The sequence below is a fragment of the Ambystoma mexicanum genome, chromosome 2q, assembly GCF_040938575.1.
Source record: "Ambystoma mexicanum isolate Mex_15411 chromosome 2q, UKY_AmexF1_1, whole genome shotgun sequence".
NCBI classification, from domain to species: domain Eukaryota; kingdom Metazoa; phylum Chordata; class Amphibia; order Caudata; family Ambystomatidae; genus Ambystoma; species Ambystoma mexicanum.
Genome location: NC_090924.1, coordinates 816,235,985 through 816,263,815, shown reverse-complemented (window position 1 = coordinate 816,263,815; position 27,831 = coordinate 816,235,985). Strand labels below are relative to the sequence as shown.

At 42.7% G+C, this 27,831-nt stretch overlaps 1 protein-coding gene across 1 annotated transcript in view; it reads left to right on the top strand.

Moving 5' to 3' along the window:
• Positions 1–27,831, top strand: part of CCNY (cyclin Y) — a 1,206,874-nt gene that overhangs the window by 451,547 nt on the left and 727,496 nt on the right. Inside the window, exon 3 of the mRNA XM_069648029.1 lies at positions 24,709–24,743. Coding sequence (XP_069504130.1) covers positions 24,709–24,743 — 35 coding nt within the window. The remainder of the gene's footprint in view (positions 1–24,708; positions 24,744–27,831) is intronic.

Below are 27,831 nucleotides of genomic sequence, written 5' to 3'. Positions count from 1 at the left end.
TAAAGTCCACATGGGCAACGTATACAGTAAATACAATTTTCAGTATTGCAAGTACCATAGCTTTTTATCATGATTTTTTCTCCCGTGTATGGATGCGGAACCAGTCCTCCTTTGATAATGTTATTGCAATTACTGCAATTTAAACATGGAAATGTTCCTGTCTTTTTTGGTTTGATCCTTTTGGTTCTGGTGTCTCTAGTGTTGACTAGATAATCCCTAAGGTTGCTGGATCTTTGATAGGCAAACATTGGGGTCTCTAAGAAGAGGTTCTTAGTTCTTTCGTCATTTTTAAGTATTGTCCAATGTTTATTTATACATCTTTTGATCTGCATACTTTGGGATGAATATTTAGACACATATACAAGTGATGGAGATTGTTTTTTATCCTTTGGTACTAGAGTGCTGGTTCTTATTATTGTTTGTACCTTTTCTTTTGCTGACTGTAGATCTTCGTTCCGGTATCCCCTATCTTTAAGTTTTTTGCTTAGTTTTTCTAGTTCTTGTTCGTACTCTCTATCATCACTGATAATTCTTTTTAATCGCAACATTTGTCCATAAGGTAAATTCTTCCGAGTATTTTGTGGATGGAAACTCATACGGTGTAATAGATTGTTCCTATCTGTAGGTTTTGTGAATAAAGAAGTAGTGATTTGTTGATTGTTTACATTCACCAGGATATCCAGATAATGGATTCCAGGATTGCCAATTTCCGAGGTAAACTGAATCCGCGGGTCTATATTGTTGATGTAACTTATAAACTCATTGAGTTCTTCTCTTGTGCCTTGCCAGATGCCGAATATATCATCTATATAACGCACCCATGTTTTCAATTTATTCTGCCATTCAGGTTTTTGCAAGATCTGAGTCGTCTCGAATTGGTACATAAACGCATTTGCGTAAGCTGGTGCCATTGTTGCTCCCATGGCTGTTCCAGAGGTTTGAATGTAAAATTCATTATTATGTTCAAAATATGAATTCATTGCAATGAAAGAGAGTAGTGATAAGATGAATTCTTTCACTGCTCCTATATCGTTTTCCTGTAACAGGAGCCACTCTATGGCTTCTTGTCCCAAGTCATGTGGAATGCTTGTATAGAGGTTTACCACATCTACAGCGAAAAGTATGTCATTCTCTGTAAGTTGGACTCCTTCTATGATGTTCAGAAAGTGTGTGCTGTCTTTCACATACGTAGATGTCTTCTGTATTAAAGGGTTCAAGAAAAAATCTATGTATGTTCCTAGTGGTTGTAAAATCCCTCCTGTGGCTGCTACTATCGGTCTTCCAGGTGGATTGTCGAGACTTTTATGGATTTTAGGCAGCAAGTAAAAGTGAGGAATGTTTGGTTTTAAGTTCAATAGAAAAGCCTTTGTCTTATGTGTTATCATTTCTCTTTCTTCTGCTTTTGTAAGAAGTTCCTCTAGATCTTTTAATATTTCCATGGTCGGGTCATGATCTATTTTGGCGTAAACATTATGATTGTCCAGTTGTCTTTTGCATTCATTTTCATAATCTGAGGTGTTTAATAATACCAATGCACCCCCTTTATCTGCTGGTCTAATGGTTATTTTTTCATCATAGTATAGGTTCTGGACAATTGACATTTCCCCTCTGTTGAGAGGAAGGAGATAGTGGTCATAACAGAGCCACCCCAAGTACCAGTGCATACAACATCACGACAAACGTCTTTTTTAGACAACCAACAAGGAAGAAACGAACGAGGAGGGGCAAGAGGAAGGGGCACCGGAGTTCAAACAAGATTTCAAGCACGAGCAACTTAGTGGTTAATATTTCAAACAGAACACTAACTGATCAAGAGGAAGAGGTGTTGCAGAAAGGTCTGAAATTCGTACCGACTTATAATACCAATTTATTCAACACTAAGGTAGAGCTGCATATATTGACTAGAAAGCTCAAACTTAAAACTTTCTTTGCAGAAATGGAAAATACTAACTCTTCACCAGAACCACCAGAATTAGTAGAATTCAAACCAAAAAGCACCTTTTCTCCTCCAATTAATGTACCAGCAATTGACATTTTTGAAAAAATGGTTATAACAGATCTTAAAAAGATCAAATACGGAACAACAAAGAACAGAAACCTCAGCAGAGGGGAAATGTCAATTGTCCAGAACCTATACTCTGATGAAAAAATAACCATTAGTCCAGCAGATAAAGGGGGTGCATTGGTATTATTAAACACCTCAGATTATGAAAATGAATGCAAAAGACAACTGGACAATCATAATGTTTACGCCAAAATAGATCACGACCCGACCATGGAAATATTAAAAGATCTAGAGGAACTTCTTACAAAAGCAGAAGAAAGAGAAATGATAACACATAAGACAAAGGATTTTCTATTGAACTTAAAACCAAACATTCCTCACTTTTACTTGCTGCCTAAAATCCATAAAAGTCTCGACAATCCACCTGGAAGACCGATAGTAGCAGCCACAGGAGGGATTTTACAACCACTAGGAACATACATAGATTTTTTCTTGAACCCTTTAATACAGAAGACATCTACGTATGTGAAAGACAGCACACACTTTCTGAACATCATAGAAGGAGTCCAACTTACAGAGAATGACATACTTTTCACTATAGATGTGGTAAACCTCTATACAAGCATTCCACATGACTTGGGACAAGAAGCCGTAGAGTGGCTCCTGTTACAGGAAAACGATATAGGAGCAGTGAAAGAATTCATCTTATCACTACTCTTTCATTGCAATGAATTCATATTTTGAACATAATAATGAATTTTACATTCAAACCTCTGGAACAGCCATGGGAGCAACAATGGCACCAGCTTACGCAAATGCGTTTATGTACCAATTCGAGACGACTCATATCTTGCAAAAACCTGAATGGCAGAATAAATTGAAAACATGGGTGCGTTATATAGATGATATATTTGGCATCTGGCAAGGCACAAGAGAAGAACTCAATGAGTTTATAAGTTACATCAACAATATAGACCCGCGGATTCAGTTTACCTCGGAAATTGGCAATCCTGGAATCCATTATCTGGATATCCTGGTGAATGTAAACAATCAACAAATCACTACTTCTTTATTCACAAAACCTACAGATAGGAACAATCTATTACACCGTATGAGTTTCCATCCACAAAATACTCGGAAGAATTTACCTTATGGACAAATGTTGTGATTAAAAAGAATCATCAGTGATGATAGAGAGTACGAACAAGAACTAGAAAAACTAAGCAAAAAACTTAAAGATAAGGGATACCCGAACGAAGATCTACAGTCAGCAAAAGAAAAGGTACAAGCAACAACAAGAACCAGCACTCTAGTACCAAAGGATAAAAAACAATCTCCATCACTTGTATATGTGTCTAAATATTCATCCCAAAGTATGCAGATCAAAAGATGTATAAATAAACATTGGACAATACTTAAAAATGACGAAAGAACTAAGAACCTCTTCTTAGAGACCCCAATGTTTGCCTATCAAAGATCCAGCAACCTTAGGGATTATCTAGTCAACACTAGAGACACCAGAACCAAAAGGATCAAACCAAAAAAGACGGGAACATTTCCATGTTTAAATTGCAGTAATTGCAATAACATTATCAAAGGAGGACTGGTTCCGCATCCATACACGGGAGAAAAAATCATGATAAAAAGCTATGATACTTGCAATACTGAAAATTGTATTTACTGTATACGTTGCCCATGTGGACTTTACTATGTAGGTGAAACAGGTCGTAAACTGAGAATTCGGATGAATGAACATAAGTCATGCATATGCAATAAAAACACTAATTCAGCGGTAGCAAGGCACTTTAATACAAAGCAGCACAACATTTCTCAAGTCAAGTTCCAAATTTTGGAAACCCTAGAAATGACAAACGTATATGCTGATTTGAAAAAAAGAAGGCAACAAAGAGAAGCCTATTGGATAGATCGGCTCGATTCTTTGGCACCACGAGGACTTAACGAGGAATTTGATCTCAACTGCTTCCTGTAATAATGTCACCATTTGTTCACTGTGCAATGTTAATAATGAACATGCCAAATTGTTACATGCTCATGTAAAAAGTATAAATCACCATCCGATTTGAAAACACTGTTTTCTCTAGCTAAACTGTCTTCAGATAGTTTTTGTAATTTTTTTTATTATTTATGATTTATTTATATTTATTTTTATTTTTGTTTATGTATGTTAGATAGCACATCTTGATGCAACATGAATTTACATTAATGGCCAATTAGACATTCCAAACCATGAAGCACACAATGGATTTACATAAACTATTAGAACATACACGTGCCAGTTGCACAACATACGATACGCAGATATCATGAGACTTACAATTATTTACATGTGCAATTAACATCTTTATATTTACATTTTTTACATTTACTAACTAAATTTCACACTCTTTGCCATCAATGTCCAAGTATTGCCTCTACCAATATGGCCGACTTAGCATTACACGAACGGCCATTTTGTTTACATAACGTTGCCGAGGGCATCAACACGAACCGCGAGTCCCAGACGCTGTTCGGAGTTGATTGAGCAAGACGCTGCTCACAACGCTCCAGGTAAGCAATATCTTTGCAGAATGCAACGCGAAATCAGATCGCGTATAGACTGACAGCAGTAAATAACACGTTTGCTCTCTCCATACCAGGCAGTGCTTCATAGAGAAACACCACACGCGGACAGTACGCGTGAGTTGCAAACTGGCACACAGGTTGGTGACAGGCTAAATTAACCACAGGCATTCTCACACAATATAGTACGACAATTAACACCTTGGCACAGTAAGCACACGCCGCTAGTTTGACCTTTAAGCACCATAGTCACCACAAGGGATCACGTTGCCATCTTAGTATGTAGTTGACCAGTTCCATTAACCATTTGAACTATAGAGTAAAATCATTATCTTTGTAAATGTTGCATTTTACGATTTGTAATGATGTATGCCTACTTGTTTGTTTGTTTTTTCTCTTTTTTCCCATTTCACTTTTATGTTAAATATTTATCTGTCCCTGTGGGCGCCCTGTTCGTTAATTATGATTATTTTTGGTTGTTAATTCTTGAATATCTGGTTGTTGTACATGATGTACGGATTAATTATGAACTTAAACATTGTAAACATTCTAAATCCATCTATAATACATTATAACGTGTGTAGTACTAACCTGGCTCTGATGAAGGATACAAATCCGAAATGCATTAGCCTGATGGGTTTTTCTGTTTTGCCTCAATTGAGATAATTAGCTTTTTTGGTGAAGTTTAACCAATTAAGCTCAATCTTTTATGAACTTTATAAACACAATAATTGAAAAATTAAAAAATCTACATATCTTTGAACTACGATTGAAGTTGGACTTTATTCACTGAATAACGAGCACAAAAGAAATTGATTAACCCTTAGTGGGAATTAAGGGTGTGCGGCCCACACCGAAGGCACAATTGCCTCGGTCTCTTTTTTCCCCATGTTCATTTTCTGTGCCCAACACGTTGGCACATGATAGTGGGCTGCACCCCATTAACAAATCTATTCACAAAATAACAATCTATTGGAAAGGAAATATACTATTAAGAAAAGAAGCTGTGCACTCTCGCCCCTCTCTTTTTGCATGTCAAACTCTACCTGAGTTGAATTTGACAGCACTTGCTCAAATATTTCCTAAGACAGCCAATCATCTTGTGCTTGTAAGACTGTTGAGGCAGCGTGCTCGTCTATCGAAGCCATGGTTTGATTAAACTTTAAAGCTTTTTGCCTTAAGCGGCAGCAGGCAGAGCGTCAATGGAGGAATTCTTATCTTCAGTTTGATCAGACGTTCCTGCGTCAGGCTATGATGACTTTCTATAAAGCAGTGGTTGCTGCTAAATGTACATTTTATTCAGATAAGGTGGGGGTGTCTCTGAACCAGCCTAGAGAGCTGTTTGAGACTGTGTGCTCACTGTCTTCTCCTGCGGCTGCTCCAGCGGCTGTTGCACCTTCACAAGAGCTTCGTGACTCTTTCAAGTTTCTTTTTTGAGAAGATTGCGACTATTCGTAATTCTATTTCACTCGCAACCTCAGGTATTGTAACACTGTTATTTGCTGCAATTGATTCCTCCTCTTTGGAGCGGTGGTCCTCCTTTTCCTCAATTTTCTGTGGATGAAATTGTAAAGGCAGCGTTTAGGCTTAAATCTGCCTCTGCCTTAGTCTATTCCCCTGGCAACGTGTAAGGAGATTATGCCTACTATTGCCCCTCTTGTGTCTCAGGCTGTCAATCACTCATGCTAGCCTGGTATCATTCCCTCACACTAGAAGCAGGCCTTGGTGATTCCTCTTCTAAATAAACATTTCTCTTGATACAGCCTGTCTTTCCAACTTTAGTCCTATTTCATTACTTGCCTTTTTTATAAAGCTTCTTGAGTCTTTGGTTTCACCACTTAGTTCTTTTTTGGAATCCTCATCTTTTCTTGATCCCTTCCAGTCCGGTTTCCGTCCCGGTCAGGGTACAGCGAGCGTGCTGGTCTCCGTGATCGATGACCTTGCTCGTCTTTCTGACCAGGGTTGCGTAGGAGCGCTGGTTCTATTAGATCTATCGTCCGCTTTCGATATGATCGATCACCCCACCCTGTTGGCTCGCCTGGCCGGTGCACGGTTAACTGGATGGGTCTTATCTTGGTTCTCATCTTTTCTTGCTGATCGATCACAAACTCTTTCTCTCCCATCCTTTTGTTCATCATCTGTTTCCCTCATTTGTGGGGTTCCTCAAAGTTCAGTGGTGTCCCTTACACTCTTTAATGTCTATATTCAGCCCCTTGTTGAGCTCATCTACTCCCACCGTCTCCGTTGCTACTCCTATGCTGATGAGATACAAATCATTTTGTGACTCGATCTTTCCCACTCTGATCCTGCATCTCCGCTGCAGAGCTGCCTGGAGGATGTGGGGTGTTGGATGGGCCAAAATTTGCTTAAACTTAATAGGAATAAGACTGTGATTCTGGTGGTGGTTCCCCCCTCTGTTTCTACTCGCTAGACTCCTGCTTTCTGGCCTGCTTCTGTTGGCTCCTGTCCTAGCCTAGCTCCTCTTGTAAGGAACGTAGGGGTTAACGTTTCTTCCTCTCACTTGAAGCCCAGGTGGCATCAGTATGCCAGTCTAGTTACTATAAATGTAGGGTTCTGCATAGGGCATTGGGTTGTCTTCCTTCCCAGCTCCACGCGCCGGTAGTTGCTGCACTGGTTCTGCGTGCTCTTGATTATTGCAATTCTCTTTATTTAGCACAACCTCTCTATTTGATTTGCTGTCTGCAAGTGCTCCAAAATTCTGTGGCTAGGCTGGTGACTCGCACCTCCCACCGTGTGTCCATCTCGCCTGTCTTACGGCAGCTTCACTGGCTTCCTGTGGCTCAGAGAGTAGTTTAAATCTTTGTGCATTGTACATCAGGCCTTGTATGGCCCACAGGCTGAATATTTGCAGTGCAAGTTCAGCCCCTATGTCCCTTATCGGCCACTTTGTTCCCTTGCACTGTGTACTATGTCTGTCCCCCTGGTGCGGCTTTCCCGTGCAGGGGGGGGGGGGGGGGGGAGTGTCTTTTCAGTGGCTGCTGCTAAACTTGGAAATTCACTCCCAGTTTCCTCTCCTGTTAACAGCAGATCACCTATCTTTTTGCTGGTTATTAAAGACATATTTCTTTCTATAAAATGCAAGGCTGCCGTTTCTTTTCAGCTTACGAGTGTCCCTACCTAGCGCCAAGATGCCCTTGAGCGAACGTGCACTTTATAAGTCTACTGTCATCATGCCATCATGCCAACATGGTACCAAAATCATATCAGTGGTTTGTAACGCTGCCAAATCTAGCTAGAAAGCTTCAGAGTACTGTTAAAAAAAAATCAAGAGAATACACAAGGGGCAGGCAGGAATGCTGTGGTTGGGTTGTGGTGTAAACAGGTATGTCAGTCTAGAAAAGTAGACACCCCTCGAACAGAAGGCAATGCAGGATAATTGGTTGGCCGAAGACCAACCGCCTCATTTGAAGTATAAAGAATATATGCCCATTACTTATTACGTAGCTATTAGTTTAACTAGAGTGCGGCCATTTTAAGGTAACCAGAATCGCCATTTTGTTTTTTCTGTTTCTCTTTAACATCGCCACTTTTGCCTCATGTAAAACTGCTTTGCTGTAGATATTATTCCGCTTCAATGGTCCAAGGTTATTAAAGACATGTTGAAACATTGCGCGAGGAGCCAGACAGAAAAGCCTGTTTTCCTCCTTCACATATCCTTGGAAGCGGGGAGCAAGGCATTCTTATCAGTACACGGATGCCAGTGAGTCTCCTTAAAAGAATAGCCATGCACAAAACTAATATTAAAGGGTTTGAATTATGCTCTTCTTTACGGCCCCCCTTCTGAGCGCTGTGAGCCCCCGGAGAGCAAGCTGACCTCTAGAGCATGAATCGGAACCAGGACATAGTAAGGCCTGGAATATGCCATTCCCCCTACGCGCAGCTTGTCCATAAAAACAGAAGCGCTGTGTTCTCACAAATGAAGAATAGTGTCTGTAAATTCGAGATTGCAAACTGTTACTAAATATGGTGATCTAAAGTGTCATATTCGTCACCATGGTCAATCATCGCCTCCACTTCAAAGGGAATGAATTAGGGGCGGCATCAAATGTGTCAAATGTGTCATTACTTATTGTAAGATGCTCATTTTGTATATATGTAACTGATGTACGGTTTTCGCTCTCTTGCGTCCCCCGAGGTCTGTTAGACACACGTCGCGGGGCGTGGGACCATTTGGCCAACTGGGACCATTTGTTTTTGCAATAAACCCTAGATTTTGGGAATACAACCTTGTGTCTGGCGTATCAGTTCGTGTGTGGTGATTGTGCCTTGTTTCCACATCCGAGGGTCCCTCGGGGGGCCCCTTCAAGATGGCGCCCGAATAGGGACCCTCCCCACTTGTTCCATCGTGTATGTTGCAAATTGATGAAAGCGGCAAGAACGACGAGGACTAGAGCGATCGAGCCGGGATCAAGAGGTGTCCGGTGCGCCCTGCGAAGTGATGAGACTCCTTTGCAGATCTGCACACAGCTGATCCCTGATAGACGTGCCTGGCCAGTGAACAAGGGGGCGAGGGCCCCGAAACGAGGCAGTGCCGAGATACACAGACACAACGTCATTGGTTGCGTCAGTATACGGACGAATTGTGTCTTGAAAAGACAAATTGACTAATCAGGTGAATCGTGCCCCGATTCGTAAGTAATCCTGGTATTGGTTGAGAGTTGATTTTGCAAAATCAAACGCCCAGAGTAAGGTTGATTAGCCAAGCGTAAGGTTAAAACATGCCTGGGGTATTGTCCACCTTAGCAGGTTTTTTCTGCTGCGGCGAACAATCTTTGGAAACTGGCCAGGTTGCGCCGGTTTATGATATGTATGTGAAGTATGGTGTGGGAGCAATAATGTTTTGTGAAATTTGGCATAAGCAAACCAGAAAGCAGGAAGACCTTCAATGGCCGAGGAGTGGTAGTTTTGAGATGGATCGGATAGATAACCTGCAAAAGGTTTTGACAAGTAAGAAAGAGCGTCCTGCGGCACTTGATATCCTTAGGGATTGGAGGAGGCAAGCAATGCTCCGATTTAGAAGTAGAGAGAAACATGCGCGCAGGCATAAGCCAAAAGCAGAGAGAGCGGAGGAAAAAGAGGAGGAGGAGTGGAGCAATAGTTTGAGAAAGGCAAATAGACGCGACCAGTTGAATATTGAAAAAATATATCCACAGAGAGAGTTACATTCATCAAATGAATTAATAAACAAAATACTAACCGAGACAAAACAAGGCCCGAGAAGTGAAACTAAGAAGATCACGTCAGTAGCCGTCATCCAACCCCCTCCTATTGCTCAGCCTGTCCCAACTCCATTACAGTCACAGGCAGCGTTACTAATTGTACTGCCCTCTAGTCAGCCAGCCCTGAGTGTTTCGCAACCATCACAGCCCCAGCAGATCTCTCCCTTGCTCACTTCCCTTTCCACACCTTCCGCTCAAGGGGATATTTCTGTTCCGACTGCGCCCCCCATAAGCGAATTAGAACAAAGCGAGTGTGTGAGAGTGACCCGCAGCGCGATTAGCAAGGAGAGAAAGCGTGAGCTACAAGATCAGGTGGAAATGTATATAGATGAGAACGATGGGACGGCCACGTTAGCGTCAATACATTACTTCAGGAAGAGCAACGAAAAACCGGTATTGTTGGAACGCATCGGGGAATATTTGTCGGCGCAATGGAAAAAGTTAGTTGGGAAGTTACCACCTCAGCGATTGTTGGATTTGAATGCATTGGCCCGTTGTAGAGGGAGAGATGAGGAAATAGAAGAGCATGTGAAGCGACTGTTTGAATTAAAGAATGAACTTGATGAAGAATATTCTAAAATACTTTGCCACACCGGGGTACAGGAGAAAAGATATTGAGAGAAGTAGGAAGAAAGCGCATGGTTTTATATGCAGAAATCCTTGCCACCACCGGGACAGATAGGTGATAGGCAAAGATTGCGAGTGTGTATGCGGGAAACAATGAGATGGATGTCGAGCCCAAGGATTTCTGTGGGTGAAATAAATGAGATATGTAATGAGTACCCTTTACAAATAAGAATAGAAGCCCTGCGAACAATAGTTGGAGTGTTACTTCAGCAGGTAGCAGGACATAACAGGGGAAGGGGAAATGTGCAGTGCAGGGGCAATTTGAATATGCATGGAGGACCTCTGGGGTTAAACCAATGTGCATATTGTAGAGAGGAAGGACACTGGCGGGCACAATGTCCACACTTGCAAAATAGAGGCGGATATGGTCAGAGGAGACAGCACAGAGGGCATCGAGGAACAAATGGCCATAATAGAAACCATATACAGCAGCACCAGAATAGTCAAGGGAATGGTGCACAAAATCAGGGCCAGGCGCCGAATCAAAATGCTTTTACTCAGTCAAAATCATCAGGCCAATCAAAGTGTAAATAGAGGAAGAGGCGGAAATATTTTTGATACTCAGACAGGTGCATACTATAGTAATAGTAGTGATTACACCTCGGATGATGTGTTGTTACCCCAATAGGACGGCCCAGGACAGGGGTCAGAACCAATATCCATTCCTGTGAATCAGAAAGGACCCTACACAGAAATTAAAGTTGGGAATGAAGAGCATAGATTCCTCGTAGACACGGGGGCACAGAGGTGCTCGATAGATCACTTGGTTCCAGATATACCTCTGTCAGGGCGACAAAATATCTCAGTAGGGTTTGCAGGCACCCCAGTAATAAATCCTGATTCCAAATCGGTAGGAGTGACAATAGGGCCTTTTACTGAACATTGTCCATTTCTTTTGGCAGAGAATTGTGGGGAAAACCTCCTAGGATTGAATTTATTGAAAAAGCTAAGCGTGGTTATCCACTGCACACCAGATGGGGTATTTTTGACTTTTCTCCTCAGAGTGGGCCGACTTCTGAATTTGTGACAATCTTTAACAGGGGACTTGAGTGAGGTGCCAACTTGTATTTGGGCCATGAATGACAATGATGTGAGATGCTTGAAAATAGAGCCAGTGAAAATTGTTTTGAAAGGAGGAGTGACGTTACCACGTATTCCACAGTATTAAATTTCAGCAGAAGAGGAGAAAGGATTGAAAAGTATTGTTTCTGATTTGGTGAAATTGGGAGTGATTGAAGAAATTACAGGCAGTGTATGCAACAGCCCCATTCTTCCAGTGTATAAGAAAGGGGGTAATGAGGTACCGTACAGTTTCATAATTGATCTCCGTGCACTAAACAAAGTAGTAGATCCCCAATTTCCATTAGTGCCAGATGTCACTACGATATTGATAATGATCCCTGCATCGGCAGAATACTTTAGTGTTATCGATTTGAATAATGCTTTCTTTAGCATTCCAGTACACAGAGAAAGCAGGTATTTATTTGCTTTCACTTTAGGAAGACGATCATTCACATTCACACGCATTCCACAAGGCTATACTGAAAGTCCGAGCATATACAGTAGAGCATTGAAAGAACAGCTAGACATGTTAGAATTACCGGCAGACTGTGTGTTGTTGCAATACATTGACGATTTGGTAATCGCTGCTGACACAGAAGAAATTTGTAAAAAAGGTACTGTCTTATTATTGACCCATCTAGCTGTACATGGCCATAAAGCGAGCTTAAAGAAATTCCAGTACTGTCAGAAAGAAGTGGCTTATTTGGGTTACTTACTTTCAAAGGAAGGGAGAAGATTAACGCCAGAGAGGATAGAGAGCATTTCTGGTATGCCTATTCCAAAGACGCAGAAAGAAGTCAGAGCTATAATTGGCATGGCTTCATATTGCCGTCAATGGATTGTGAACTTCACCTTAATTGTAAAACCAATGGTGGAATTGACAAAAAAGGATGCTGTGATGCATTTGCAGTGGAATGAAGAATGTCAGAAAGCATTTGACTCGGTAAAAACCATTTTGAGTTCTGCTCCAGTTTTGGGCACACCGAATTATGAAAAGGTTTTTAGGCTTTTTGTGCATGAGAGCGAAGGATGTGCGTCGTCTGTCCTAACGCATGAACAAGGTGGAAAAAATAGGCTGTGCGGTTATTTTTCTTCCGCGCTGAACCCTGTAGCGTGCGCACTACCACGATGTTTGCGAGCTGTTGCAGCGACTGCTGCGTCAGTGAAACAAACAGAAGGGATGGTATTGGGGCACACTTTAATTCTAATGGTGCCACATGCCATAGATGCTCTCCTCAATAGAACGCAGACGCAACGCCTCACCTCTGCTAGATTGACTAGATATGAAATTGTATTGTTCGCCCCCCACATCCAAATCATGAGGTGTAGTGCTTTGAATCCAGCAGAATTAATGCCAATGCCCGGGGAAAACATTGATGAGACTGAATCACCACCCCATGATTGCTTAATGGTTACTGAGGAAGAAACAAAAGGGAGAATTGATCTACACGATACGCCACTAAAAGAACCAGATGGAGAACTGTTTTTTGATGGTTCTTGCTTTAAATTACCTGGCGGCACTTCAACCGCCGCATACGCTATCACCACGTTAAAAAGCATTGTGGAGAGTAAAAGAATCCCATGCAATTCTGCCCAAGCAGCAGAGATAATTGCCTTAACAAGGGCTTGTGAAATTTCAGAGAACTTGAGCGTAAATATCTACACTGATAGCCAGTACGCCTTTGGCGTGGTTCATAACTTCGGCTGACTGTGGGCCGAGAGAGGGTTCCTAACATCACATGGGCTAGAATTCAACATGGCCCTTTGATTGTACGATTAGTGTCTGCACTTACGTGTCCAAAGCACCTGGCGAAAGTGAAATGCGAGGCGCATAAAAAGGTGACATGCAAAGTGGGAGAAGGAAACGCATTTGCAGTCAGAATTGCGAAACAAACTGCCACTGATTTGAATACAAAAAATGTTAACAGTACAATCGGAGGAAGTACCCTGTATGATAGAAAATGCAATTGTAACTGTTAGAGAGATGCCGGCGGAAGCTACCGCCGATGAAATACAGGGATGGGCCAAGGGCTCGGCAGAACTAGACTTGGAGGGTTGTTGGGTGGACAAGAAGAGCGGGAATTGGATGTTGCCGAATGCTTATGCATTTGCGATAGTAACAATGGCTCACAGTCCCACCCACATCTGTGCGAAGAAAATAGTCCAACATTTAGCCACGGTCTGGGAAAATCCTCTCATAAAAAAGAATGCCGAAAGGCTAGTACAGAACTGCATAACGTGCCTACAGCACAATGTGGGGAAGGGAACGGTGACTCCAACAGGAAGTTTCGGATCTCCCTCTATACCATTCGAAGTGATCCACTTTGACTTCATAGAAATGGAGAGATGCCAAAACCTGAAGTATGTTCTATTGATCATAAATGCATTCAGCAAATGGGTGGAAGCGTATCCATTGAAAGACTGCACAGCCATGAGCACAGCGAAAGTAATGCTAAAAGAGTATTTCTCTCGCTTCGGTCTGCCCCGTGTCATATGGTCGGACATTGGTCTGCATTTTGTAGGTGCAGTAATATTGCAGATTTGTGCAGGTCTCCAAATCGATAAGCGATTCCATTGCTCCAGGCATCCCATGAGTGCCGGACTTATTGAACGTCATAACGGCATCCTGAAATCCAAAATAAGTAAGATTTGTGCAGGCAGCAAGCTAAGTTGGGTAGATGCATTGCCAATAGCGTTACTGTGAATGCGAACATCAGTGCAAGCCAGAACTGGGCTCTCCCCATACGAAATCATAATGGGAAGACCAGCAAATGTGTGGTGTGCACCCCAGCCGAAAAGAATGAGAGAGGTAGAATACCCTGTACTCAGCATTTATTGTAATCTGTTAGTAAAAAAACTGTGTTTGATTCATCAGCAGGTGCAGGAGGCATTACCGGTGAGGTACACTGGTCCAGGACATGCATTGGAGCCTGGAACCTGGGTGCTGATTAGAAATTATGAGCGGAAAACATTGCTGGCACCCAGGTGGCGTGGGCCCTACCAAATACTTTTGACCACGCAGACAGCGATACGCGTGGATGGGCGGAAAGCGTGGATTCACGCCATGCACGCCAAGAAAGTCCCACCGCCATTTGACACTTCGACTGATCGGGATAAAGACCAGAAAGAGACAGCAGCAGCTCCAGAAACGAAAAATGCAATTGCCAGTTTTTTGCCACAAAAACTGTCTGATCCTGAAACAAAGCCTGATGAGATTGTCATAAGAGAGGAAGGGCAGAGGGCGCCCCAACGTTGTCCAGCAGATTCTGCATCACTGCTGGCCGATAACAAGCGCATACCTTTGTGGCGCCCACCATCTTCTGTTGCGCCGCAGCCTGCATCGTCGCCTGGGCACTCATCATCATCTGCCATTGTGTCCCAGGCTGACTCCAATCTTGAGACCGGAAGTGCACCCGCACTATTTGTCGACCGCGCGATACCGGGAGCAAATCGGTATAACCTGCAGAGCAGAAAAAAGGAGTGATCACATCTTCAGCTTTTTGTGATTTTATTGCCTCCGTTTCCTATTCTCGGATGATGTAGGAACCGGAGGCCTAGAGGAGAGTGGCGTGAGAGTTGTGAAAGCTAGACAGCTCAACAAACGCAACTCCTATGTGCTAAATCCATGTGTCCAGAACTCGAGCGAACAAGCGGGGCGCACATGGTACAAATGCAACTGCTCTGAAACTCTAGGGCAATGTGCAAATGCACGGGAATCTTACCAAACAGATAAGCAATCCAGGCTGAATGAGAACTGGCATGGAAGAACTGTAGACATTTATCGAACTCTCTGACATCCCAACAAGCGCATCGGCAGGAGATATTCACGACGAACACGGTGAGAGCAGAACGACGAGGGAAGATGCCGGAGCCAGCCAACGTCTCCTCCTGCACCAATGCTGATAGCGAGTTAAACGCAGTACATAGAAAGGTGAAAAAGGGACATGGTCGAAATAATTATATGTTGGGTTTAACGATAATAATGTGTCTAATAAGTATATTAGCCCCAATAGTGACCAAATCAGTATTATGGTACCTAGAAGAAATGCACCCCCTTGAGGTAATGTTGCCTATTCTGAACATTTCCACGACGGAAAGCCCAGTCCATGTGATTTCCTATACCTTGTCCTCAATGGAAGAGAGACATAGGGAAGGATATGGGAACAACACATTACTATTGATAATGAACATGACACACTCAATACTAAGAAAGAACAACTGTTGGGTCTGTGCCCACATGCCGCAGCATGGTGGTAAGGGAATAGGATGGTACGCACAGCCCCTGCCATTGACTTCTGCATGTTATGCTTCTCTGAGTGCCTTATATTATGGGAAATGGAACAAAAGTGAAACTGGTTAACTAGACAAAACAAACATGAATGAATTCGAGGAAGTGATTATGAAACCGGTGGGTTGCTCCATATTCCATAAAAGACAATTAATTACACCAGCAATAATGCCACAGGATAGATTGTCTGTACCTTATAAATCTTCTGTGATCACGTTCCACATGAACCCATAAGGGAATAAGGATGCAGAACCCCCTTCATATACAGTGAATTATAACCCTCATTCTGTCCCATTCTGTTTAAAGAAAAAGGGTTCTTTCCAGGTAGGAACATTTACCTGATGCAGGAACATAGCATTCCTTGATAAAGAAGTGGAACCAATATATGTGGGAGATCCTGTGTACTTTATATGTGGAGAAAAAGCATATCCTTGGTTACCTAGGAACTGGGGAGGCACATGTTGTTTAGGCTTTCTGTTTCCTGGGGTGTTTCTTTTAAAAACATCAGACATAACCAAATTGACCAGGTCACGACCTCGCTGGAATATTGAAGACGGGCTGATTGTAGGGGACATAGCAAAATCATTCATACCATTTTGGGGCCAGGCGATAAACTCCTATAACATAAGACGACTGTCTAGAATATTGGAAGAAACAAAAAATGGAACCACCGACATATTATATAATATGACTCTTGAGGAAAAAGGAATTAGATTGACGTCACTGCAAAACAGAATGGCCCTTGATATTATCTTAGTTGATTGCGGCAGTGTTTGCAAAATCGTGGGTTCAGCGTGTTGCGTATTAGTAAGTAACTCCACCCCCACGATTTTCGAAGCAATAAGAAAATTGCATGTATTAAGCTCTGACCTTCACCCTCCTGAGAGTGGTTGGGAGTTAAATATAAGCTCCTGGTTCTGGGAAGTGTTATGGTTCTGGGGATGGAAGCTATTTGCAATCTTGGTGGCAATTTTAGGAATATCCATGACGTGTTGTTGTTGCATACATTGTCTCCCCATAGTATGCACAGAAATTAGTGAGGAATGTGTTCAAATGGTAGAATGAAAACCCATTACTAGACCAAATACCTACAATGATAATGAACCTAAAACAATTAAAGAATTCATGGCAATTAATATCAATGATGAAAAGGAGGAATCTGAGTGCGTATATGAGTTAGAGTTCGAATCAGATTCCGAGTCTGATCTAAACACTTAGTCGGTGGATGATGCAGTGTATGGATGAGGCGTTTGGCATACGGCCAAGAGGAGGGTTTGTCAGTCTAGAAAAGTAGACACCCCTCAGACAGAAGGGAATGCAGGATAATTGGTTGACCGAAGACCAACCGCCTCATTTATAGTATAAAGAATATATGCCCATACTTATTACGTAGCTATTAGTTTAACTAGAGTGCGGCCATTTTAAGGTAACCAGAATCGCGATTTTGTTTTCTCTGTTTCTCTTTAACATCGCTACTTTTGCCTCATGCAAAACTGCTTTGCTGTAGATATTATTCCGCTTCAATGGTCCAAGGTTATTAAAGACATGTTGAAACATTGCACGAGGAGCCAGACAGAAAAGCCTGTTTTCCTCCTTCACATATCCTTGGAAGCGGGGAGCAAGGCATTCTTATCAGTACACGGATGCCAGTGAGTCTCCTTAAAAGAATAGCAATGCACAAAACTAATATTAAAGGGTTTGAATTATGTTCTTCTTTACGGCCCCCCTTCTGTGCGCTGTGAGCCCCTGGAGAGCAAGCTGACCTCTAGCGCGTGAATCGAAACCAGGAGATAGTAGGGCCTGGAATGTGCCAGTCCCCCTACGCGCAGCTTGTCCATGAAAACAGAAGCGCTGTGTTCTCACAAATGAAGAATAGTGTCTGTAACTTCGAGATTCCAAACTGTTACTAAATATGGTGATCTAAAGTGTCATATTCGTCACCATGGTCAATCATCGCCTCCACTTCAAAGGGAATGAATTAGGGGCAGCATCGAATGTGTCAAATGTGTCGTTACTGATTGTAAGATGCTCATTTTGTATATATGTAACTGATGTACGATTTTCACTCTCTTGCGTCCCCCGTGGTCTGTTAGACACACGTCGCGGGGCGTGGGACCATTTGGCCAACACGGACTATTTGTTTTTGCAATAAACCCTAGATTTTGGGAATACAACCTCTTGTCTGGCTTATCAGTTCGTGTGTGGTGATTGTGCCTTGTTTCCACATCTGAGGGTCCCTCAGGGGCCCCTTCAGGTAAGTTATATTTAAGTTAATGTGGAGAGGTTTCCATTCAATAAACATGCTATTTTGTTCCTTCATGAGGTCCAGGAGAAATGTGGTCTGACAAAGCCACCAACCTTGCTCTGACGACCTCCCGTGGTGTAGTCAAGGGGGCTGGGTGCCCCTTCAAGCTAACGGAAGAAGGGCCAAGGGGTTCTATGTGTAGGATCCCTTGTGACCCCAACACAGTCCCTGTCACAGGGCATGGGACAGTCACCTTGCCAACAAAGACAGACCTGTCCATTTAAGGGAATCAAACAGTGCTCTGGAAGAACTTTGAAAGCTTGCCTCCCCTTGCTCTGGTGCAGCAATCTCATGTAACTCACAGATGGGACCTGAATCAGGACGGGAATCTCGACAGCCAGCCACCTGCCACTCTCATACTGTTATGAAATGGTAGGTTAAGTGAGTCCAACCAGAGGGAGGATCACCCAAGAGGAGGGACTAGAAAGCCCTAAGACCCACATCAGAGTGGGAAACCATCCTGTGGAGTGGAGCCCACCATCTAATTCTTAAACCAGTTCCCCGTAGCAACACCAGAATTTGCTTTCCTGAGCAAAAGGCTGGAAGGCAAGGAAAGGGCGTGACTGGAAGAGAGGGGACTACCTAAGGGGAGAGCCGAGACAATCCCAATTTGCACATCGGGGCAGTAAACCATCCCTAGGTTCAGAGCACAACAGCCATTTACCATCCCATTTATTGCACCCAGTTTCCCTTTCACCTGAGAGAGGCTACATGCAGGGCCAAAGCCCTATGAAAGCCCACAAGCTATGTCTGGCACTGTAGGTTTTTGGGAAGGCACTTGAGACCATAGAGCAGACAGGTGTTTAGTTGGTGGAGAAAGGAGATTGGGCAAAATACAAGAGACTGTTGTAAAAATCTAAGAGGTTGGCCAATACTGGAACCTGTGAGCTGTAGAGAAATACAGGAGACCAGACCCAGGAGCCACGAGTGCTTGAGCAAGAAGCAATGAGCACGAGAGAGATGGCCAGAGACTCTATTTAGAAAGACGTGTCTGCCACAAACATTGGAGAAGGTGGGAGAGATTGAGAGACAATTGAGTTGAAAAGTAGAGGGAAAGAGTGTGGCGTTAAAGGGGCTAAGAAGGATCCTAAAGGGGTGAAAAAGCTAGCAGAGTCCCAGAAATACTTAAATGTGAAAGTAAAATGTATGAGGGTGGTACCTAAAGGCGTGAAGGGGAGATTAGAAATAGCCAGGAGAAGAGCAATGCCCAGATGGGCGAAGTAGAGGGTGAAAGTAGTAAGAACAAGGGTTGTGTTCAGAGGACTGAAGTAGGGGTCTAGAGGTGTGAATAAGGAGGGAGAGGGAATAGCAATTTGGGGAATAGAGCCCATAGTGCCCAAAGGTGTGAAGAATATCAGGGGGTTGTGAAGGTGGTTGGTAATAGTGATGTGGAGGTTTGCGAAATGCATCAAAAGGACATTGGTGAAGCTCAACTGCAGGGTGGAGATTATCAAGTGGTGTTGGGTTGGAGGTGAGGTAGCCCAAAGGCATGGGAAATAAGTTTGCAGAGGAGGCTGGAGGTGATAGAGTGACAGATGGAGGAGGTTGATGCAGAGTATGAGGCAGAAGAATACCCGGAAATGAATGGAGGCGACAAGGAGTTATTCAGGGAATAACAGAGGTCAGTTCAGGAGAATAAGGAGGAATTTAAAGGGACACCAGTTGGAGGAAGAGCCAAGTGAAGTGGAAGATAAAAGAGCAGAAAGATTCCGGGCAGGCCTGATTGTCCCTATGCAGGTTGGAGGTAGGAGGAGGAACAGGGACAGGGAGCGTATGGGCGTTTTCAGAGGCAAATAAGGGGACTTAGCCCCAGATATAGGTCCTGATTCATGGAAGTATTTTAAAATGGCGCAATCCCATAGGAAAATGTTTTATGAAACGGGCCCATAGTGTGGATCGGAAAAGCAGGCCCAAGAAGCTCCATCTCTAAGGAGAAAGTGCTGCTTTATGCCAGGGGTCGAGTGCACCCCCTCCCCCCCCGCACCAACCCAGAAACTGGGAGACCCAGCGTAGAGCCAGAATAGTTTGTTTGAACACTTCACTTCTCGAGAAAACCTCTTTGGATAGATGTTCTGCAGCACTTCCCTGGTCTAAGAAAATAACCAGTTGGGCGCTTTAATTGTTCTTATTCCTACCCCATTTATTATTTTGCCACAGAAAGTAAATGTTCTCTGATGAAACAGCTTAATCCTACGTTTTATGTCTATCTTGTCATTTGCCGTCACTGTCGTGATGAGCCAGTCTGATGTATAAAATGCATTCTCCAACAATTAACAAAGACGGCCGAATAGTTGAACGATGAAAAAGGGACATTATATTCCTCTTTCCAGCACTCCATTTTGCATGTTAGGTAGGCTGTGGGTTTGAGAGTGAAATCTAACGATATAAGAGGACCTTAAATAACGGAATGAGATTTTGCTTCCCAGATTGTAGCTTTGTTTGACAAAATTATGATTATGGATTGTGTACCTCTTTCCCAGCATGAAACTGTGTTAGAAAAGAGTTCTTAGTCTTTGGGACTTCTACACAGCATTAAACTTTGATAAGACAGATTTTAGACTTTGGGGCTCTTTCCCAACAAGCACTATTCCATGACATCCAAGCAAAGAACAGCGGGCATCTAACCTACTGCCAGCTTTTTTAACTTGTTTCATAGCAGGCAGTTGTCTTGCTAAATATCAGTTGCAAATGGTATTTACTCCCCTTCCCAGCATGCAACTTATGACCAGCCAAATGTTTGATAGTACTTAAAATGAACAGTTCTAGCAAGAACATTTTGAATACACAGCTTAGCGCCTACCAACGTGTTATGGTTCACTTAAGGTGCTTAGAATTCCTCAGTCCAGTTGCTCAGCTTAGTTCCTTGACACCCGGGAGACTTTTGGGTTTGTGTAGCTTTCTCTCTCTTTTCTGTTATTTCACTCGCTCTCTCCCACTCTGTTTTCTTCTTTTAATACACTGGGGGTTGGTCAAGGTGCATCAGGCTTCCTGGATCCTGCTACTCTGCTTTACTTCCTTCATATCTAGTGTTTCTACATGATTTCACGGTTTTTAATTCTTTGGGTCTCACTTTCCCAACATGCATAGTTCTGTGCACACAGCTGGTGAATGCTGCACTCGAGCTTGGCTGGGTCAGAATTATTTAGGCTTATTTCTCCAATTTGTTTTCTTGCCCTTTGCATCAGGCTTTCCAACTTGCTCTGTGTTCATTTGCGGACATTCCTGTCCGTATTACGGTGTTCCTCCCATTGACTCTGCAATATGGGTTGGCATGGTCTCTTCTTTTGTCTTTCTCCCTCACTCACTCTAGACAAGCGGGTCCTCACTTTGGAAGACATTGCTGCAGTATCCGTATGTAAACTGAAAGTGGAGAAAATCTTGAAGGGGAGAGAGATTGAGGTGGGTGAATTGATGGGCAATCCAACAAAGGTAAAAAAAGAAGCTACAAGCATGGGATTGGATGGATAGTAGAGAGCGGTGTGAGAAAGACAAGCTGAGACGTATGAGAATTGAAGATGGAAAAGGGCTCAATATGCTCCCCCGTTATTTGCAAAAATGTCCCTCACCAAGATTGAGAGATATGTTGGTTAGGTGTCGTTTAAATATCTTGGATACTAGAGAGGTCCAGTGGATTCAGAAAATGCCAGGGGTAGCAAACCCGCAATGTCGATTCTGCAAGGTTGTGGATTAGTTGGAATCTCCAATGCATTTGATAATGGCCTGTGAATCATTAAGTGAGAAACTTCTTTTTAGAGGGATATAAGAAGGTGGGAGAAACCCCAAGTCCCTTAGACTGGTGGAAATGGGTATTGATGGGCGAGCAAACTGGTCTGGTAATTGCAGTAATGAAAATGCTGGACTTTGTATTAAGTAGGGAAATGGAGGAGGGAAAAGAGAATTTTAGGTGATTGATTATTTATTATTAAATATTGATTATTTAGTAAGATGACTGTGAAATTGAAATAATGAATTGCTTTGGGAGAAATCGGATGTGAGTTTTATATGTTGGATTTGGGAAGGTTATGTGGTTTTTATTGTATTTGTCTTTCTTTTTTTTCTTATTTTTGTTCTTTTTTTATTGGATTGTCAAGGAATGATTGGAGGATTGAGTTAATGTTAAAGGCTTTTTTGTCTTGTTAACAATGATTTTGTTCTTGAATATGAAACCAGTAAAACATTTTTTTTTTTTGTAAAGTTTCCGTTATTGAGCAGATCTCGGGTACGCATAAGGGGACCAATAAACTGATTTTTAAGCCATGTACGTACTCCCGAACATTTTTACACTCAAAGTACAGGTAGAGATTTCTGATAAATTAAAAGGGATACTAGTTCATAGACTATCATGTGCTCCAACCATACTGACTGTCCCTGCAGTGGTGTTCTTTCCCTAGATTACGCCGTTGTACCGCCTATCTAGTGTGAGGGGATAGAAAAAGAGGCTGACCCTATTTACACTACAAATGTTTAACTCAAACCATGGGCTCCACAAAGAAACAACACTGATGTGTCTTCAATAACATTCCAGACAATTAGACACTGAGTACCAGGATCAAGGGTTTAAGCATGAGGAATATTATACTTAAATGCACCTGCTTTTGTAACTCAAAATACTACATTTAAAACCACATACAAACAAAACACACATAACTTGGTAGAGGGTGACCAGTTATTAGTTGAGCATCCCTTCTGGTATCTGGTCGACCGGTTCAGTGGCTAAAATGTATGGTGCCACTTTCTTCAGGACCTTAAGGGCTCTTATTATTGATGAGAAAAGCACTGTGAGTGCATGTTTGCACAATTAGTTAATTCCCTCAGGGCATTCACTACCTAATGCGATAGGCTCTACTCGTGTCTAATCGAGAGATGAGAAGGGTGGCCTCATCAATTTCAGGGTCTTCAATTAGACCTGTTTTATGCCCCTCCTCCTGGCAACGCCTGTCAGAGTGTGGTCCTGCTGCCTTCGGCTCCATCCCCCGTCATGTGGTGGGGCTGGACTGGACAGGGTCCCGTGCCTTATGCGGCACTTCGTGTTTCCGAGGTTCCGGGGAGGGCTGGGCCCAGGTCTACAGTCAGAAGGTGGGGAGGTGGCGTGCAGCCAAAAGGATGGCTCCTGTGCACTGAGCCGTCCTGCTGTACTCTGGGGAAAGAACACATATTGAGTCGATCTCTCCTGTTGCCTCCACTTCAGAGTCCCTCTTGCCATGCTGACCCCCCATGTTCGCTGCTGTTGCTGATACTGCTCTTTGACCAGCCTCCTCACAATAGCTGGACTTCTGGTGCCTTTCCACTCTGCTGCAGTGCTTGTGGGTTCAGGTGACCACGTCAAGGGACACATATTTATGTAGTTAACAAGCGAGCAGGCACCAAATCATTAAGGACCCCCTTTCACAATGTTCCTGCCTTATGTTCATATTGACCAGATTTAGAAAGGCAACGTTAGAATTATTTTTCATTTTTATCTTCAGGATTCCCCATATCCCTCCCCTTACATTAGGACCCATGTTTGCTGGCCTTAATAGCGGTTTGGGTGCACTGGGTCTGTGCCAGAAGGAGGAGCTCTCTGCTGCTTCTTTTAGTGTAACCAAGAGCTGCAGAATCAGTGAGACCGTCCCTGACCTGCTTGAAAAGGGATTACGTTTCCCACGCTTTGAACTCACCACGGCTATGATCCCGTGGGTTCCTCTTCTTCCCCAATGTTGTATCTTGGCCTGAGGTTCTCCCAGGCCCGGTGTCACGCCTTAAGCCACCCCAGCTAACAGAGCAGACACAACACAATGTTACTGGTCCAAGCTCCATGAACGCTCTGGCGTGCACGTGACGTTCCCCTTTTGTCAACCACACGCGGCAGAGAGACGTAACCTAAAGACACAGACACCAGAAATGGGTTTTGCCTGTTGTGTGTTACAGTTTATCCTAGGAACTGTGTTGCCACATATTGAAATTGCTGCGCCAATGTGGTCTGTTGCCCCATTTGCTTTTAAGATAATGCAAGAGGCAGATTTTACGATTTATTTCCGGAGGGAATCACAGGATGAGCTCCCATTTCACCCTGCTTGATCTCATTTCCTCTATTTACTTCCCACCTCCGAAAACAATGTATTTTTTAAATGACGTTCATTGCAATTAGTGCAGTTTGTCAGAGGAACCCTTTCAGCCTGCTACTGTCCTCTTTGTATTTCGGTCAGCCAACCTGTGTCTGCTCACGGTGCAATTTCTCCCTGCGAACAACTGCTGTTAAAATCCGTAAAGCATCTCTCAGAAACCACTAATAGGGGGACCTGAAAATTACATGCTCAAAACCTATTGCTTTTCTTGCTGTTACCGATTTCCCTGATGTTTTAGTATGAATAAAGCCGGTTATAAATCATGGTATTTTGGTGTTACACAATCTGCATTTTTGAGTGATGGAAACAATACAAATAATCGGGCCATCCTTGACTTTTCCATTCATGTGCTTTTCAAGTGTAATGCAATATTTGATTCCACCCTTACAAATAAAATAATGTGGGGCAAATGCACCGGTTTAAATTGCATTGTGCGTTAACATTGTTGAATATTGATACAAAAACAAGTTTATCCTTTTTATGTTCTGTTTCCACAGTGAGAGAAAAACGCAAGAGTCTGTACATAAACCACGTAAGTGAAGCGGTTCTGTTTTTTCGAATATATGAAGAAATCTCCTCTTATGCATTTATTTGTATCTGAAAACCTGAATAATGCCTACTGCCTAAGATATCTTGCTATAATTTTTATTATTAATCACCATCACTATCATTGATATTATGTACAAATGAAAGCATGACTAATTTAAAAAAAGCTGCACAATTATGTACAAATTGGAAAGGAAGTGTTGTATTTGCAACATTCCAGAAAGTTTGGTTAGATCCGTTTTTACATACTGCTTCCTGGCCCTGATCCCATTCTGGATCTTCAGAGTGATTTCATCAGGTTGATTTGGCTGCTCCCATTTTGCGTATAGTTACCACCTGACCTGGCCAGTGGTTAACTATTCACTGTTTTAATACACGAGGGGATGCAAACCCTTGGTATATAATCAATTTGTAATTTATGTAGTGCTTCATGCTTGTACTAGATTCCTCTTGCTTCTTTGTGCTGCTAATATTTAGTGTAACTGTTATTACTAACTCATGGTTCTTCATTTATTAACCTAGGTAGCATGAAGGGCTACGTTGGACCAGCCAAGGAATCAAACCCGTGAGGCACAGAATAGTCCTGTGTCCAAGGAGAGCACATGTCTCTTGAGCTACCCTCCCAGACATTACCATGTGAATATCAAGGGAGTAGGAATAGCCCTGTTTTTAGTTTTGGCTGATAGATGGTGCTAGCTTCCTGTAAATATAAACATTTGGTATAGGGATACAAGAAAAGTGGAAAAGAAACTGCATTTGAGTAGGGAGACAATGCGTGCAGATGTCCTTTCGTTATCTTCCCACCCATTGCTATTGAAAAACAATGTACTGCTAATTCCCCTTGCGCTCTACCACCCCTCCAGCCCCCCTCAACCTACGGGCTTAAATGAGCTTGCAAGCTCTCTTGGTTGCTTTCTCCTTAGACGTCACTTTATATACAAGTGACGTTGCCTAAAGCTAAGAGGTACCCCATATTAACTGTGAAACTGAACCGTTCTCAGAGTTTAAAACAATCCAGAAATACTGTCAAGTTGTTAACAGATAATTGGCATAAACCAACAAGTATACAACTGTTATCTGAGACTGAGTGTGGCACCAACTGAGTGTGGCACCAATTGTTGGGCTGAAAGCTGGCAGAAAGGTGCAGGTAAAGGTGGGGAAGGGGAATTGCCTGCTTGTGAAGAGCAATTTTGAAGTAGACTCAACCTGTAATGCCCAAGACTGTGGAGGCCAGAGAGTTGGGAATCTTGAAGGCAACTACAGGTTACCATTGTTGACAGAAAGACAAGAGAGGCTAAGAGTCTGCCCCTTTGAAGAAAACCGTTTGAAGGAAGAGTGTCTAGCCTACCTAAAGAGGTTGAAGTATTGTCAAAGCTTTATTGCCAAAGTCTGTCTAAAAGTAATTGAAGTTATGGCTGTAGTCCAAAGTATTGAAACTCTTGATGTACAGTTGGTTGTCATTAAATGATACATTGCAGTTGTCGCAACCAGGTGAACTCCTGTGGGACAAACATGACTTTTCTCATGGTAAAATAAGAAGAAATATAGTTGTTGAAGTAGAAGCAGCATTAAGAAGTCATCCTGACAAATATACGATTTTGGCTGTTGAAAACATATTTCAAGGAATCCTAAATGTTAATCAATAACTGTGTACCATTAACAGTGTGGATATTACATTTTCTTTTGAACTTCAGAAAATCTTCCTGTGGGATTGACAAAGCAACGTGGCCAGTATTCCCATTGGGGCTATTTGGCTTGCATTGTAAACTGTAAAACTTCACCAAAAAGGAGGAGATTGGTTGCTTGTGGAACTTCTGGTAAAAGGAGGAAATTGTTGCCATTGGAATCTTTTGTTGATGAACATTTGCTTTAACGTTACATCTTTAAGGACAGTTAAGACATTTCTTAATCAAGGTTCAACATTGTGATGAAGTGACTTAAATCCTGGGGAAGGGAAATCACACAGGACTTCAGAAGGTCATTTAAAAAATACATATTGTTGATGTTCTGTTGAATAGCCTTATGTGTTTGTTGTTGAGTGTGAGGGCCAGTTATCCTGAATTAGAGTGTGTTCCCTTAGCTTTTAGAATAGGGAGGGAATTCCTCAACAGAGTAGGGAAAGTGAGGCATTTTGATACAGTGGGCCTCATTACAAATCCGTCTGCAGCCGTGCCGGAAAAACCGGCAGGCTGCCGCCAGACTCGTAGTGAATTATTGCCTCCATGATTGCCAGAATTACCGGGGCATGACAAACCCAGTGACCCGGTAATTCCAGATGCATAATTTGGTTAATCCCCATTCCCATGGAGTCCTATAGGGCTCCTTGGGAATGGGGACAGTGGAAACACCGGCACCGCAGTTACCAGTGCCAGTGTTTCCATTTACGTCTGTAGGCAGGTGACGTTACTCCCGCCAGGTCAGATCTGGCGGGATTAACGCCACCCGCCTGCAGAACTCGTAGTCTTCTGGTCCAGAAATAATGGTGACAGCGGGTTTACCGCCACCGTTGTTTCCAGACCGGCAGACTCTAAATGAGGCCCAGTTTCTTTGAAAATAAAACGCCATATTTTGAAAGATCTTCAAACATTTGTCAGCCTCCCATTACTGACCCCTCACAATGTGTAGAATTGAGCAGGCAAGCATCTTTTTTTGCTGGCTCATAGCTTGCAACTTGAAACTATTACCAGTGCATTCAAGCAATAATAATGTAACTTACTGTTCCAACTTAATATTTCAATACCAAATAAATAATGCATGAAAGCTTTTTAAAAAAAGATGTCTGTCAACATCCTTCTATAGTCACATGTCCATTTTAGAAACAAGTTTCCTACCTATAAAAAATTATACTATCTAAAGATATAAGAATAGGTTGGGGGAACACCTATCAAAGTTGCCTATGTTTGCAGCGCTCACAATCCCAGAACCCTCCCACAATATCTATTAACTGCTAAGCTTCTGCATCTTATGCCTTGTTCTCCAAGCCTGATACCCCTAGGCAGGTTGCAGCAAAGGTTACTTCGCGTCAGGTTGAACCTTGGGCCCACAAAATAGCCTCTTTTCCAAGCAGAACACAT